Genomic DNA, 14,725 nt, shown 5'->3' with positions numbered 1-14,725 from the left:
TACCAGATGCTGGAGTGAGATAGCAGCAAGAGGAGGAGTAGTGTGCCTTGCTTTTAGGCCTTAGTGGATGGGGGTCTTATTTGATTTCTCGGTGAATCAGGATGTTGCACTGGTTTGTTTCAGGAGGGCTGCTCTTATGTTTGTGTTAATGTTAGAGTACTAGAAGGGAATTTTTGTAAACGTTAAAAATATATTAAGCTGCTTTCTTCTGATTCCTTAAAAGCAAGACAAAAAATTTCTCACCTAGTCTCAACCATGAATTTCTGAAGTCATTGGGCTGGTGGTGGAGTGAAGGTTTTATATTCCAGTGTCCTGTCTTGTAGCTGGTGGATGTGGTAGGGAGAATGGTGAGGGAACAAAATGTTTCAGTGCTTCAGAAATGGACTTCTGCAGAAATAGACAGTCTTGCTTTGTAAACATTGCACCTACGATCCCTTCTTTTTATCTTTTTATGAGAAAGTATGTATCAGTTTCATCATGGAAGCAGTAATGTGTCTAGAATTTAGTATCTGTTGTATATTTGCATTCCTACTTAAATTAAAAAAATATTTTTCTAGTACCTGGTTATGGATTACTATGTTGGTGGTGATCTGCTTACCTTGCTCAGTAAGTTTGAGGACCGGTTACCTGAAGAGATGGCTCGCTTTTATTTGGCTGAAATGGTGATAGCTATTGATTCTGTGCATCAGCTACATTATGTCCACAGGTAAGTAGAATTAAGGAAATATATAGATTATACATTATGAACTAGTGTTTGCTATTTAGCATGATTCCCACAAGGGGAGAAAAAGCATAATTCTGTAATTAGACTGAAATACCTGTAGCACTTAAAATTGTTTTGATGAGATAGCAAGTTTTTGTTTTTCATAATATTTAAGAGACTTTGATGAGATTAGCCCTTTCATTAGTGTGAGCAGCCATTGAGTATAGGTTGGATGAAACAACTTGTAATGCTATCCATTAGCACTAGGGTGTGTGCGACCCCCCCCATGTAAATCACCCCCCCCCCCAGGATTCACCTATCATTTGGATTTCTCCTGCAGTGGGAGGGGTGAGAACAGCCTTTCTCAACTTTTTTACTGTTGAGAAACCTATGAAACATTCTCAGGTTTTGAGAAATCCCAGAATGGCATGATCGTGCAGCATATGGCTGGGAAGCATATCTGTGTAAATGCCCTCTCCTTTCTACTTCCTCCAGGTCCATCACTGGCCATTTGGGGATGGGGTGGGGGTTAGGTAAACATGACCATATATGGTCACATCACCTGATAAATATTTAACACATTTTAACACATTTTAAATATATATTAAAAATCAAGTAACTCCCACCCATTCAGGAAACCCTTCCAGGGCTGTCAAGAAACCCCAGGGGTTCACAAAAGCCTAGTTGAGAAAGCCTTGGATACAGAATGAAATTTCCTCTTCATTCTGGCATTATACGCTTACAGCAAGATAAGTCTGGAGTCCTTAAGAATAACATTGTCATCCTCAGCAGTGTTGTACCTTTCTAAAGCAACTGACTTCAAGATAACTGAGTTTAGGGTTGTACTCACACTGTAAGAAGATAAGGAATCAGTATATTACCTAACTGTTCTCTTGTGCCAATCATACATTGTATTCTGGAGTGTTGCTTCTTAAACATAATAATCATGACTTTATGACAGTGACAGTGAGTTTGCTGATGGCTATTTTGTTACAATTGTGGAGTATTCTCCATCAACCAGAGTTTTATGAAAAAGAGATCTAAGGGTTAAGATGTTTTATAGGAGATAATGGAACTGATTTGCTCTGTCAGGAGTCTGAAATCTTAGAGAAGCCGTAGAGAAGAATATGTTTATCAAAGATTAACTTATTTATGGTGCTCACAAACTTAGTAATGCCAAAGTGCTTTGGGAAACTGCATGGTTGGGCCCTATTTTAGGGTGTGATAAATTATTTCAAAAAATTTACAACAGCATATCGGCATCACTGGCTGATGTTGTGGTATATGTTTAGTGTTAAATAATGTAGACAATGAAGTAGTAGTTATGGTAGGTTGAATGAAGTAGTAGTTATGGTAGTTAGAGTGAGTCCTGGAAAGCAGGAATGACTAGGTGATGAAGGATTTGCCAGCAGCAGACTCTATAGAGCATGTGACATTTTAGAAGGCCTGTGACTTCACTGAAAGATTATGGGAAAGCTGGAAGAAAGTAAAGAGAAACAATGGGGCTGCATCTTCTTTTTAGTGTTGGAGTAGCACGGGTGGCTAAGGAGCGGATTTTAAAAGGAAATAAAACTTGGAAAGAGAGCTAGAATTATGAAGATGGGGGAGTGTTGTTTGGCAAGGAACAGAGGAAAATTGAATGGAGAGTGTAGACGACAGCCCTTTAATTTGTATATAAATTGTCAAGGTTACTGCAGTGGTTGTGACTGAAAATATTTAAGGCTTTCCTTCTTTAGACATCTGTGGCTTCTGCAGCATCAGCATATAAAAGTGCATAATATTTTCCATATTCAAATGGTTAAGGTCACCAAAATGTTGTTGATGGTTAAATTAGATGTTTGCAGACATGTTTCTCATCTTGATCATTTTTATTTCATATCAGATTCCCGTATCTTTTCCAGCGTTATTTTCAGGTTTGCTAATGAGACTTTGATTCAAAGTGGAATTCCACATGCATGTAAAGTCAAATCAAATATTCATTTATTCTTCTAGTAGTCAATTCTCATTTGGACACAATCAGAACGGGTTCCCGGATTACTCAATTCTCTGTATTCCCTGTCTTCTTCACTGACTATGAGACTACAAGATACAAGTACATAAATTAAAGTTCATTTCTAAGGTCCTCAACATATCTGTAATTCACTATATAAACCAGCATTTACCCTCTCAACATACCTTCCAATATTTTCAAGTTGAAAATATTTGATATACAAGGAATTGACAGTTCTGTTGGGGTTGTTAATGAGACTGATCTGCCTTTGCCATAAGTTAAAAGACAGGTTTTGTCACTTAGATCAGTGGCCCCCAACCCTTTCCAGGCTGGGGACCGGTCCGTGGTAGGGGAAGAGAGGGAGGCCCGGGCACTGGTGCTCGGGGGGCAAATGCGCATGTGCGAAGCTGCCGTGCCTGTGCATTTGTGTCTCCCTCTCCCCCCCATCGCTCCGGCGTAAGGAAGGTCTAGCCTTGAGCGAATTGGCCGCTTCATTGTCCGATCGCTCCAACGTAGCGAGCAGCGTGCTGCAGGGGGGAGGGGGAGGCGCGGGCACCGGCATACATGCAGGCGTGGAGCTGCTGCGCCTGTGCGTTTATGCTTCCCTCTCCCCCCTGTAGCACAGCGCTCGCTACGGAGAAGTGATTGGCTGACAAAGTGGGTCCAGGCTTGAACGAATCGGCCGCTTCACTGGCCAATCGCTCCCGGCATGGCGCTCGCTGCACCGGGAGCGATTGGCTGAAGAAACGGTCAATTGGTCCCGGGGCAGTGAGTGTTGTGCTGCGGAGGGGAGAGGAAGGCGCTTCCCTTCCCCCGCGGCCCGGTACCGAGGCTTTCTCAACCCGGTACTGGTCTGCGGCCCGGGGGTTGACGACCCGTGACTTAGATTACAGGTAATACAAGGCTAGCTTATCGTTTCCTTGAAAAGTTAAAAAATGCAAAGCAGTTTACTTGATCAGTCACTGAAATTTGACCTGTTCCTCCTTTTTAAACTTACAGCTGTGAAAGCAGAAAGAGCGGGAGTAGACATTTATTTGCCAGCAGTGATTTTTTTTTAGTAAAGCGTTTTGAGAGCTGTACTCCTCAGTTCTACAGAGTCTAATAGTGTGGACACAGCCCAATATGTGCAGTTTCCTGTTGGAAAGTCTTATATGATGCTTTCACATAGCTGATTTGTCTTTGCCATTCCTATGGCAGCTTAGTTGGTTTCCAAGATACTGTTGTTTTAGAGTGGACTATGCTCATTTCATATACTATATTAATTTTTTTGCAAAATGTATATATTTATTTATTATTTAAATTTAGAAGAAGAAGAGTTGTTTCTTATATTCCTGATTGAGCTCACAGCGGTTCACACAATAAAAGAATAAAAACACAATAAAACCCATACCCGTATTGATAAATGTTCTTGTATTTTTTTCTGCATATGCAATTAGATCTTTCTTTATACATGTTATTATTATTTTTTCTTTCTGCTTTCTAAGACAATACATCAAATTTCTACCACATTTGTTTGCATGTTCAAAATAGCTATGTTTAAATTTTTATTTTTTTCTTTACTTCTTCCATTTCTAACAACTGATTTTTTAGTTCTCCAATTTCTACTAATTATTTTGTTTGACTTTTTTTTTGAGCACTTGGTCCAATCTCTGATTTTTTTTTTTATTACTAATATCTTGGTTTGGCCTGTTTTTTTCCTTCTTTTCTTCTTGGCAGCAGCTGCTACTAAAATTTCTCTAATGAAAGCTTACTTGCTTCCCAATTGTAGATTAGGGCACGCTTTCTGTATCTGTTATTTAAAAAAATTATTCCATGTTTTTTTACACTTATTTATTACATCATCTTTAACCCTCCCCCCGCTCCGGAGGAGCGGGAGGAATAAAGGAGTAAGGGCAAGTGGGGAGGAGTTAGGGCGGGCCCTGTCCGGGATAAAAACTCGGAGGGCCCAATCAGGAGCCGCGAAGCGGCTCCTGATTGGGCCCTCCGAGTGTCACTCGAGGGCCAAGCAGCCAATGGGGAGCCGCGCTTTGCGCGGCTCCCCATTGGCTGGTTGGCCCAGCCTCGCCTGGGCCGGCCGGGGACTTGCCGCTCAGAGGAAGAAGCCTTCCCCAGCGGTAAGTCCTCCGGCCGGCTTCCCCTCGCCCAGGGAGCCTTCTGCCGGGCCCTGGGGCAGGCTCGCCTGCCCTTGGGCCCGCCAGAAGGCCACAAAGCCCACTCCCGAAGTCCCGAGCCTTCTGCCAGGCCCTGGAGCAGCTGAGCCTGCTCCTAGGCCCGGCAGTAGGCCGCGGAGCCCGCCACCCCCGTCCCGAGCCTTCTGCCGGGCCCAGGGGCAGCCGAGCCTGCCCCTGGGCCCGGCAGTAGGCCGCAAAGCCTCCCGCCCCCGTCCCGAGCCTTCTGCCGGGCCCTGGGGCAGCCGAGCCTGCCCTTGGGCCCGGCAGTAGGCCGCAAAGCCTCCCGCCCCCGTCCCGAGCCTTCTGCCGGGCCCTGGGGCAGCCGAGCCTGCTCCTGGGCCCGGCAGTAGGCCGCAAAGCCTCCCGCCCCCGTCCCGAGCCTTCTGCCGGGCCCTGGGGCAGCCGAGCCTGCCCTTGGGCCCGGCAGTAGGCCGCAAAGCCTCCCGCCCCCGTCCCGAGCCTTCTGCCGGGCCCTGGGGCAGCCGAGCCTGCCCTTGGGCCCGGCAGTAGGCCGCAAAGCCTCCCGCCCCCGTCCCGAGCCTTCTGCCGGGCCCTGGGGCAGCCGAGCCTGCCCTTGGGACCGGCAGTAGGCCGCAAAGCCTCCCGCCCCCGTCCCGAGCCTTCTGCCGGGCCCTGGGGCAGCCGAGCCTGCTCCTGGGCCCGGCAGTAGGCCGCAAAGCCTCCCGCCCCCGTCCCGAGCCTTCTGCCGGGCCCTGGGGCAGCCGAGCCTGCCCTTGGGACCGGCAGTAGGCCGCAAAGCCTCCCGCCCCCGTCCCGAGCCTTCTGCCGGGCCCTGGGGCAGCCGAGCCTGCCCTTGGGACCGGCAGTAGGCCGCAAAGCCTCCCGCCCCCGTCCCGAGCCTTCTGCCGGGCCCTGGGGTAGCCGAGCCTGCCCCTGGTCCCAGCAGAAGGTCCCAAGGCCACCTACCTTACTCTGTTCCTCCCTTCCTCCCAGCATTCCCTTTCTCCTTCCCTTCCTCCCAGCATTCCCTTTCTCCTTCCCTTCCTCCCAGCATTCCTTTTGTTTTTCCCTTTCTCCCTTCTTCCCTCTCTTCCATCTGCCTCTTTCTGGCTACCTGTTTCTCTCCCTCTTCTTCTGTCTCTATCTTCCTCCCTTTCTTTCTGTCTTTCTGTCTCTCTTTCTCCTTTTCCTCCTTCCTTCACCCCATCCCTCCACCCATCCATCATCCTAGGGCCCGCTGTATTTTGCCCACAGCGGGCTTAATATCTAGTCTTGTAATAAAGAGCATCTTTTAGTCTCCATCTTCCTCTTGGGAGCCAACTTGGTGTAGTGCACCGGCTTCTAATCTGGCAAACTGGATTCCCCACTCCTCCTCCACTTGCAGCCAGCTAGGTAACCTTGGGCTCACCACAGCACTTGTAAAACTGCTCTGATCAAGCAGTAAGATCAGGGCTGTCTCGGTCTCACCTACCTCACAGGGTGTCTATTGTGGGGAGAGGAAAGGAAAAGCGAATGTAAGCCGCTTTGAGACACCTTCTGGTAGAGAAAAGCGGCATAGAAGAACCAATTGTTCTTCATCTTCTTCTTCTCTTGGTTTTCTATTTCATTGCCAAACCGCCTGTATAGTGTTATAATTTGCTGATATATTCTTCACTGATTATCTGCTTAATTATTAGACTTTTTGTTATCCAACACATTTCTGTTCTTGAGTACATTTGATTATCAGGAAAAAATGTGAAATCTCTGTCTTTTGGATTTGACCATCCAGCTAACTTCTAATTTCAGCATTTCCAAATATCAAAGAAATTTTTGGTAGTTTCCCATGCTTAGAATTTTTTAGATGGCCTTCTTTGGATCTAAAACTCTGTTTGTGTCTCCAAAGGCTATTATATCTTCATCTTGAAATTTTAGCATAGTTTGAAAAAAAATTCAAAATATCTATCTCTAGTGTCGTCTGGCACATATTTTGTAGTACACACCTTGCATACTGGGTGTTTCATTTTTTAAATTAAATACCTTCCCTCTGGATCTCTTAATTCAATTACTTCCAGTTGTGGAATCTTTTTATAAATAGTTACCTCACACTTTTTGTTTAAGACAAAGCAAGCAATAATTTTTATTTAAAAATATTTTAATGTTTCTTCTTTATGTGAGTCTCTTGTAGGCATAAGGTACCTGTGTTTTGCTTTTAAGTTGGTTAAAACTTTCTGTATGTTATGTAGCAGAGTTCAGCCCATTAATATTTCCTGCTTTGGGTTGCTTGAGGATTTTACTTCAGGTCTTCTCTGTGGAACCTCCGCTTGCAATTCTTCAGTCAATAGCTTTACTGGTTCTTCTATTGTGATTACTCTCCTTCCTTTTGACAAATATACCTCTATTGCAAATGGTAGTTTCCAGTGGCATTTTATTTCCTTCTCTTGTAAAATCTCAAAAATTCAAAATCGTTCCTTTCTCTTAACACACTTATTAGTAGATCCTGAAAAATCTGCACTTTTTTCCTGCTACTTCAAATGAAGATTCCCTCCATTTTTTTAATGAAAAAGAGTATGGGCCCTTTCCTTCAAGCTCTTTATCCGCTCTATATTGTGTTCCTGCTCATGGATCGAAATTTAGTGGTTACTATATAATTTCATCCGTGGGGAGTAAAACATATTGGATTGGGATAGTTTTGTGCAGTCAAATGACAGTAAGAGACAGTTAAGTAGCCCTCTTCCATGCTTCCTATACTCATACTTCCCAAATAGAAGAGGAAAATATCATGTAAGCATACCCAGAAAAACTTACATATTTTAATAGGAAATGGAGTCCAATATTAGAATGTATTCATTGATAAAATAAGATGGAAAGAAATAATTGATTTATATGAGGTACTAATAAAAAAGCCCATTTGAAAAAAGGGCAGAGTTTGGGCATTAGGCGCGGTCCTCCTACCATACTTGCAGCGGCTGGAGGAAGGCGCAGCTTGGAAGGGGTGGTGGCGCAGCTTGGCATGGGTGGCGGCGCAGGCGACGGGAAGCTCAGATCCTGGATAGTCTGGGCATGCGCCCTGTAGGGAGGGCGTAGGGGCATCGGTGAGCAACCAAGCATGCGCGTGAGTCGGCGCATGCGTGGTTGTGTGTTCTGGCAGGGAGAGAGGGGCAGGGAGCAGGAGGACCGGCGGAAAGTCAGTGCGGTGGTGGGGAGCGGGGATCAGCCGTGGGGAGCGGGTATCGGCCGTGGGAAGCATGAGTTGGGCTGGGATTGGGAAGCGCGGGGACGGGAGCTGGGGGAGAGGCTGCGGGTGGTTGTTGGGGCGGGTGATGAAGGGTTGTGTGGAGGGTGGGGGGTTAGCTGGCGGCGGGTGGGTGGTGTAGTGTGTGTTGGAGTGGTTGTCGGTGTTGCGGGAAGCGGCGGCGGGTTGGAAAGGGGTCTGGGGAGGGTGGGGTGTGAGGTGGCGGCGGGTGGGTGGTGGAGTGTGTGTTTGAATGCTTGTTGTTGCGGGCAGCGGCGGCGTGTTGGAAAGGGGTCTGGGGAGGGTGGGGGATTAGCTGGCGGTGGGTGGGTGGTGGAGTATGTGTTGGAGTGAGTGTGTGTGCGTCTTGCGGAAAGCGGCGGCGGGGCGGGAAGGGTTCTGAGGAGGGCAGCGGCTGTGTGCCGGGGGTTGTTTGTGTCCTGGGCAGGGGACACGGGGTGGGAAGGGGCCTGGGGATGGAGGGGGGTTAGTTAGGTAGTAGCGAGGTGTTGGGGGGTGGCGGGAAAGGAGCAGGGACGCCGCGCCTTTGACGCGGCATCCCTGCTCTTTTCCCGAGGGCAATGGGAAGGAGTCTCCTGACGGGCGAGGCTGGGCCAAGCGGCCCATGGGTAGGCGCAGTTCGCACGCCTCCCAATGGGCCGCTTGGCCCTAGATTGGCACTCGCCGGGGCGAATCAGGAGCCGCTTTGCGGCTCCTGATTTGCCCCAGCGAGTTTTTATCACGGACAGAGCCCGCCCTAACTCCTCCCCAATAGCCCTTAGGGCTTTGTTTAATCCGCTCCGCAGGAGCGGTTAAAGATATGTAAATGATGGAAATATGCAAGCGTGGCAGGGGGGAATATAATATGTATATTCTGCCATATTATTAATAAGGTAAATGGGGGGTGATATGTAAGATATATTGTGAAATGCCAGCTCAGTATTCATAGTTCTTTAAATTAAATATATAGTGTCTTTTTCTTTTCTATATTCTGTACTTTGTAGTATGTTCCTTTTTTCTGAATAAATTTTTAATATAAATTATATATATATATAGTAATTTCAACCATTCAGGATCCTGATACAGGCTGAGAGCAATGAAATCGGGAGGCATTTTAACCTTTTCATTTCCACATGGCTTTACTAATTGAAACTGCAGCTAGATTACATGAGACAAGAAATATTCACATAGTAGAAATGCCTTCTAGTATGGTGTATCTCCATTTACACAACTTTCACTTATGCTGAAGTATCTTTCATTTAGCCCAGTGTATCCTTAAGATCCTCTATCATTTGTTGCCAATTGCCAACCTAAACTGTACCTGTAGGGGGCTTAAAATGAGGCTGCCTAACAGATGGTGAATAAATTCCTTTTCTGTCATCTTGAATTCACCCAAATGCAGTCATTTTAGGATGGCTGCTTTGACATATCTGGTGAACTGGCTGTGAAAGAAAAAACATACATGAAATGTTACTGCTAATGCCTTCTTGAACTATTCAGTGTAAATTGCCAACAAGTTTAGCCTTGGGAGTTAATATCAAAATATTTGAGCCCTTGGAGAAGGGTGACATATAAATTGAAATTGAAAAATAAATACATAAAACATATTTGTTGTTAAATATTTTTAACAATTTCTCAATTTTTTTCATTGTCTTGGGGCAGATACATGATTTCCCTTTCTGAATGTGTTGTCTTTCTCTCATTCGAGTTAAGTCCTAAGATTATCCAGGTAAACAAAATTGATAGTGTTTTTCTTTTATCATAATCAATCTTAGATGCACCTTTTTATTTATTTATTTATATTTATAATCAGACTTATATGACTGCTGCTCTCAGAGAACTGGCTCGCAGGAGTTTACATTTTCACAATACAAATCCATAACATAAGAAACATTAATATACCCCATTAAAACCCCATTAAAACAATAGTCTAAAACTCATTCCCAATTGATGGCAATATGTAATTTAGTGAAAAATGCAACCCACACGAACCCACTGGGTAGCCCAAGATGGGCAGATGAATAGTTGGCTCGTGTCACAGGGGTAGATCATCTTGGAGATTCGAGGCCAGTCTAGTACTGGCCCCGGCTCTGAGGGGAGAGGGGAGCCCGATCTTAAACCCCCAGGACCAACTCCTGGCCTCAAATGAAAGCCTGGCGAAAGAGCTCCATTTTGCAGGCCCTGCAGAACTCAGGGAGCTCCATCAGGGCCCACAGCTCTTCAGGGAGCTCATTCCACCAGGTAGGGGACAGGACCCAAAAAGCCCTGGCCCTTGTCAAGGCCAGGTGTGCCTCCTGGGGTCCTGGGATCATCAGCTCTGCAGGGGGCATAAGGAGGTAAGCGGTTCCCTCAAGTATGCAGGACCCAAGCTTGGAATTACGTCTAAATTGAACTTTTAAATTAGCACATTCCTTATTATGTAACCAAAGAGTGGCTAATCAAGGCTAAATTTTTATGTGGTACCCTCAGTTGAGTAATGCATATCTGTGTTAATAGTGGTAGGCTTTTCTTGATATTTTGCAAGACGTTCCATGGGTTTCTATTGATTCAGGTGCAATGATTGTTTATACAGTTCAGAAGCTAATAAAAAACATTTTAGAAACCTTAACATTTTCTAGAGCAGCAGGAAGCAGTGATATTATCCTCATAGTTCAGCTGTTTTCAAAAAGTAAAATTGCCTAATATCCAGTCAACAAAACCTTAAGGAAACAACATAAGCAGTGGAGAAAATATAACTCTTCTAAGGCCACCCTGAATCTGATGAAAACCTGATATAACTTCAGAGAGATTGGGGAAACATTTGCCTTTATAAAAAGAGATATTTGTCTTCCTTACTGCAAACAGATTTGTGATTCTCTATATAAAATAATCAGAACATCCCCCTGAATCAGTCATGGAAACAGCTTGCATTGTTCTGATGCCAGCATTTAGATTTTCAACAGATTTAGAACTCTGGGTAACAGTATGGGTGGCAGAAGAAAATTAAGGGAGCCTACAATTTGGTATTAGACTGGAATGGCCTTATCAGAGAAAGGACCTTGTACTGGGCACTTCAAAGTTCCTCCCAATATTGTGGAATTTAGCTTTATCTCAGACTCTAGAGATTAAAAACCTCTTTTCTTAACAGCAAAGATATTGTCAGGGTAAATAATATACCAGGTGATCCATGAATCCATTACCCATAATTTTTAAAAGGTGAAATAATGGCAGCAGAAATTAATGATCTGACTGTCAAGAGTGGTTGACCCTTCCTCTTGTATTTTTTCCTGACCCACGTAAACAATCCCTGAGTTGCTCTTTGCGAGGGAAATACGGGCACCTATAGAATACATTTTCTGTTTTCCATGTGAAGCAGTTGTTGCTTGAAAGAGGCTGGAGAATTAAAGTCAGGAAAACCAGGAGGGAATAAGTGGTAAATTCCTCTTCCCCACACCCATTTGTGCTGTGAAAGGAACACATATAATTAACACAACTGCCACTTTATACATTTAGAAAAAATTTAGACTGCCTTTCCATATACTGTTCAAGACACTTTATAAAAGAAAAACCACATCTTAAACAATAAAACTTTGTAGAAAAAGTAGTCAGATTGAAAGCAGCATAGTTATTTATTTACATTATTTATAGTTTGCCTTTGTCAATTGGACTCAAAATAGATTACTAAAATAGCAGTTATACTTAAAACCTTTCAAGAAGAAATAAGTTTAGTGCTTGTAATAAGGCTATTTCTTGTAGCTAGGCTTGCCAAGCCCCTAGCACAGGGACTTACTGGAAGTTGGCTGGCTCAGTAAGTTTTTCACAGGAAAGGGAGGGCCTAAGCTGGCATAGTTGATGAAGTGGTGATGACTTTTCCCGTGCATGCTGGAAGTAATGTTATCATGTCATCATGGATGCAAGATGCTCTGGTATTTGAGCAAAAGCTCTATGGTAAAAATGACTTCTACCATAGATCCCATCCCACCCCCCTCCAAATACTAGAGCATCCCCGTGTTGGCAGCGACATGATGTCATTTCTGGTGTGCACTTGAAGTGAAATTACCACATTGGCAGTGACACTAGCTTAGGCCTCACTTTACTTACATCAGCTGCAAGGGGATACCTGGCAACCTTACTAATAGCTCTTGAAGAAGGGAATTCCATAGTTTAGAGAAGACTTCTGGGAAGGCCCCTACCTGAGAACTCCATTTAACATGCATATTAAATTGTGGGTTCCTGTAACAAGGCTCAGTCTTATAATCTTCAAGCACAGGTTGCTGGCAGAGATATCTTGAGTCTAAGCCATTGAGTCAAATGTGTTAATGTCAAAACAACCACCTATAGTTGGGACCAGAAATAGACTGCTAGCCTACATAGGTGAAAAAATATTTTTTCCTTATTTTATTAAGACTTGAATGTTTCCATCTATTCACAACCAAACAAACCCTTTCTCTCAAGTTCTAGAACAAGTAGAGGCCCTGCTGACCAAAAAGATTACTAGAAAAATACCTCCCAAAGAACAGCCCACAGGTTTCTACTCGAGGTATTTTATGGTGGAAAAGAAAGGGGGAAGAATGAGACTGATGCACAACCTCAGCAGTTAAGTTTTTTTTTAAATAAAGAAGTTCAGAATGTTATCCATCTTAGATGTCCTGCCTCTACTATATCCAGGCATGTGGCTTGTGGCCCTAGATTTATTGGATGCCTATTTCCATATAAGGATCAGGCCAGACTTCCAAAAATACTTCCGCTTCCAATGCAATAGTCTCTTTCTGCAGTACACTTGTAATAAGATTATTGTCCTGTATCTAATTTAAAGGTCTGAACCACTTGTTCTGTGTTATCCTTAGCAGCCAAGGAGCATCAGAGACTTCTAAAGAATCTATGCAGATAAGACCTAGTAAAGGGAAAACTTGTCTGCAATAGGACAATATTTATTAAGTGAGTTCTGTGTTTAACCATGCACAAACAAGCCTGGCAGAAACTTTCTGTAAGCTAATAATCTTTATTGAAAAACAACACAATTCTCTTTTTTAGGTAAGATACTAAAAATAGAAATAAGAATAAATTAACCCTAAAATTACTGAAAGACCAATGAGGAAAAGCAGCTGTCCTAACATTTCTCTGACATGATTAAATAAATGAGCTTTAAAGCTATAGTTTAAATAACTACCTTAGTATGCTTTAAAAAGGAAAGCCAATACACTGACACAAAAATCTTACCTGCATTCTTTTACACTCCATTCTTAGAAACTTGGTAACTTTTCTATGTGGCCCTCTGCAGCAGTTTTCAACCACTCTAACTCTGTGACCCCAACTGTGGCAGCAGTGGGATCAGGGCGCGCAGGCGCAAAACAAACGGAACGGCATGGAGGCGGCCATTGCCATGGCTCCTCCGCTGCTGGCTGCCGTTGCTGGCCGCTGCCGCAGCTGCCTACCTCCTGCTTCTGCCCGCTACCATCGCCTGCTCGCCTACCGTCACCTTTAGGGCCACGCGGTGCCGAGGTGACAGAGACTGGAAGCAGCAGTGGGCAGTGACAGGCGATGGTGGCAGGCAGCAGTGGTGGCAGAGGAGCCATGGCAATGGCCCCCTCCATGCTGCCCTGTCTGTTGTGCGCCTGCGTGCACATGTGACATATGATGCACACTCACATGTGCGCAACAGTTGGGGTGGCGTGGTGGTGTGGATTGCCATGGCTCCGCCGCCACTGCCCACTACCGCTGCCTGCTGCTCACCGCCACCTGCTACCTTCGCCTGCTGACACTCACCGCTACTTCTGAACCCCGCAACCACCTGCTGCCGCTTGTGGCCACCTGCCACCACAGCCTCAGCGGCAACCAATCTGGGACCCTAGATGAGGTTGCAACCCCAAGGTTGAGAACCACTGGCTTAAGGGAATATGGAAAATATGGAAAATATCTGTGGTCCCTTAAATCGGGGCAACAGTGGCCTTACACGTACTAGGCTTGGGAGCCGGTGGTGACGTCATGTGGAAATGGGGATTAGCCTTGCTTTCCTATGACTGTCCTCCCAGCCTTTTCCATCCCTGTGGAATCAGCCCAGTAGAAATGGGAAAGATCTTCACAAAAAAGATCTTTCCTTCCTACTCCTTTCAGGTCACTATGGTGGAAGGCACCCTCAGAAGCATCTGTGTGTGAAGTACTTTAAGAAAATACCTTCCCTTCTTGCTCCTCACTGGCTGTTGTGAATTGTCATACAATGCCTCAGGCATACATGTAAGTTTCTGCTGGTAGTACTTTATAGTACTACTGATTTAACGTTTTTTTAAAGTATTCCATAGATGAAATGTGTTGTATGCAGTATTCAAATTCCATCATCAGTAGAGGTTTGTAATAACACTTGCACAATAGCTTTGCTGAGAGAGCCTTTAGTATCTCAGCATGCAAGCACTACCTCACAAATTGTGAGAGTTAGCCATTTCAATTAACTTTGTTAGCTGGATCAAACAAGCAACATAACAGGCAACTGGAAAACACTGTTAATCAAAGAGAGGAAACGTGATCAGCTCAAGAACTAGACAGCAACTGGCAAATGCTTCTAATTTTATAAGCAGCTGATGGTTTCCCTATAAGGAATTTAATGCTTGACAGCAAAAACATTCAGATTGCACTTTAATTATAGACTTTGCATTTGACATGAGGGAACAATTTTTAAAATAATATTTAAATCCATTATCAATGCATAATTTTAA

The 14,725-nt window shown here is 44.6% G+C and overlaps 1 protein-coding gene across 11 annotated transcripts in view; it reads left to right on the top strand.

Annotated features, from left to right (window-relative positions):
• CDC42BPA (CDC42 binding protein kinase alpha) overlaps positions 1–14,725 on the top strand; it is a 196,078-nt gene that overhangs the window by 66,989 nt on the left and 114,364 nt on the right. For all 11 annotated transcript variants that reach the window (XM_077340912.1, XM_077340904.1, XM_077340929.1 and 8 more), the window contains exon 5: positions 558–706. In XM_077340912.1, coding sequence (XP_077197027.1) covers positions 558–706 — 149 coding nt within the window. The remainder of the gene's footprint in view (positions 1–557; positions 707–14,725) is intronic.

This window comes from Paroedura picta, chromosome 1 (assembly GCF_049243985.1).
Source record: "Paroedura picta isolate Pp20150507F chromosome 1, Ppicta_v3.0, whole genome shotgun sequence".
NCBI classification, from domain to species: Eukaryota; Metazoa; Chordata; class Lepidosauria; order Squamata; family Gekkonidae; genus Paroedura; species Paroedura picta.
This window is presented reverse-complemented; position numbering and strand designations above follow the sequence as displayed.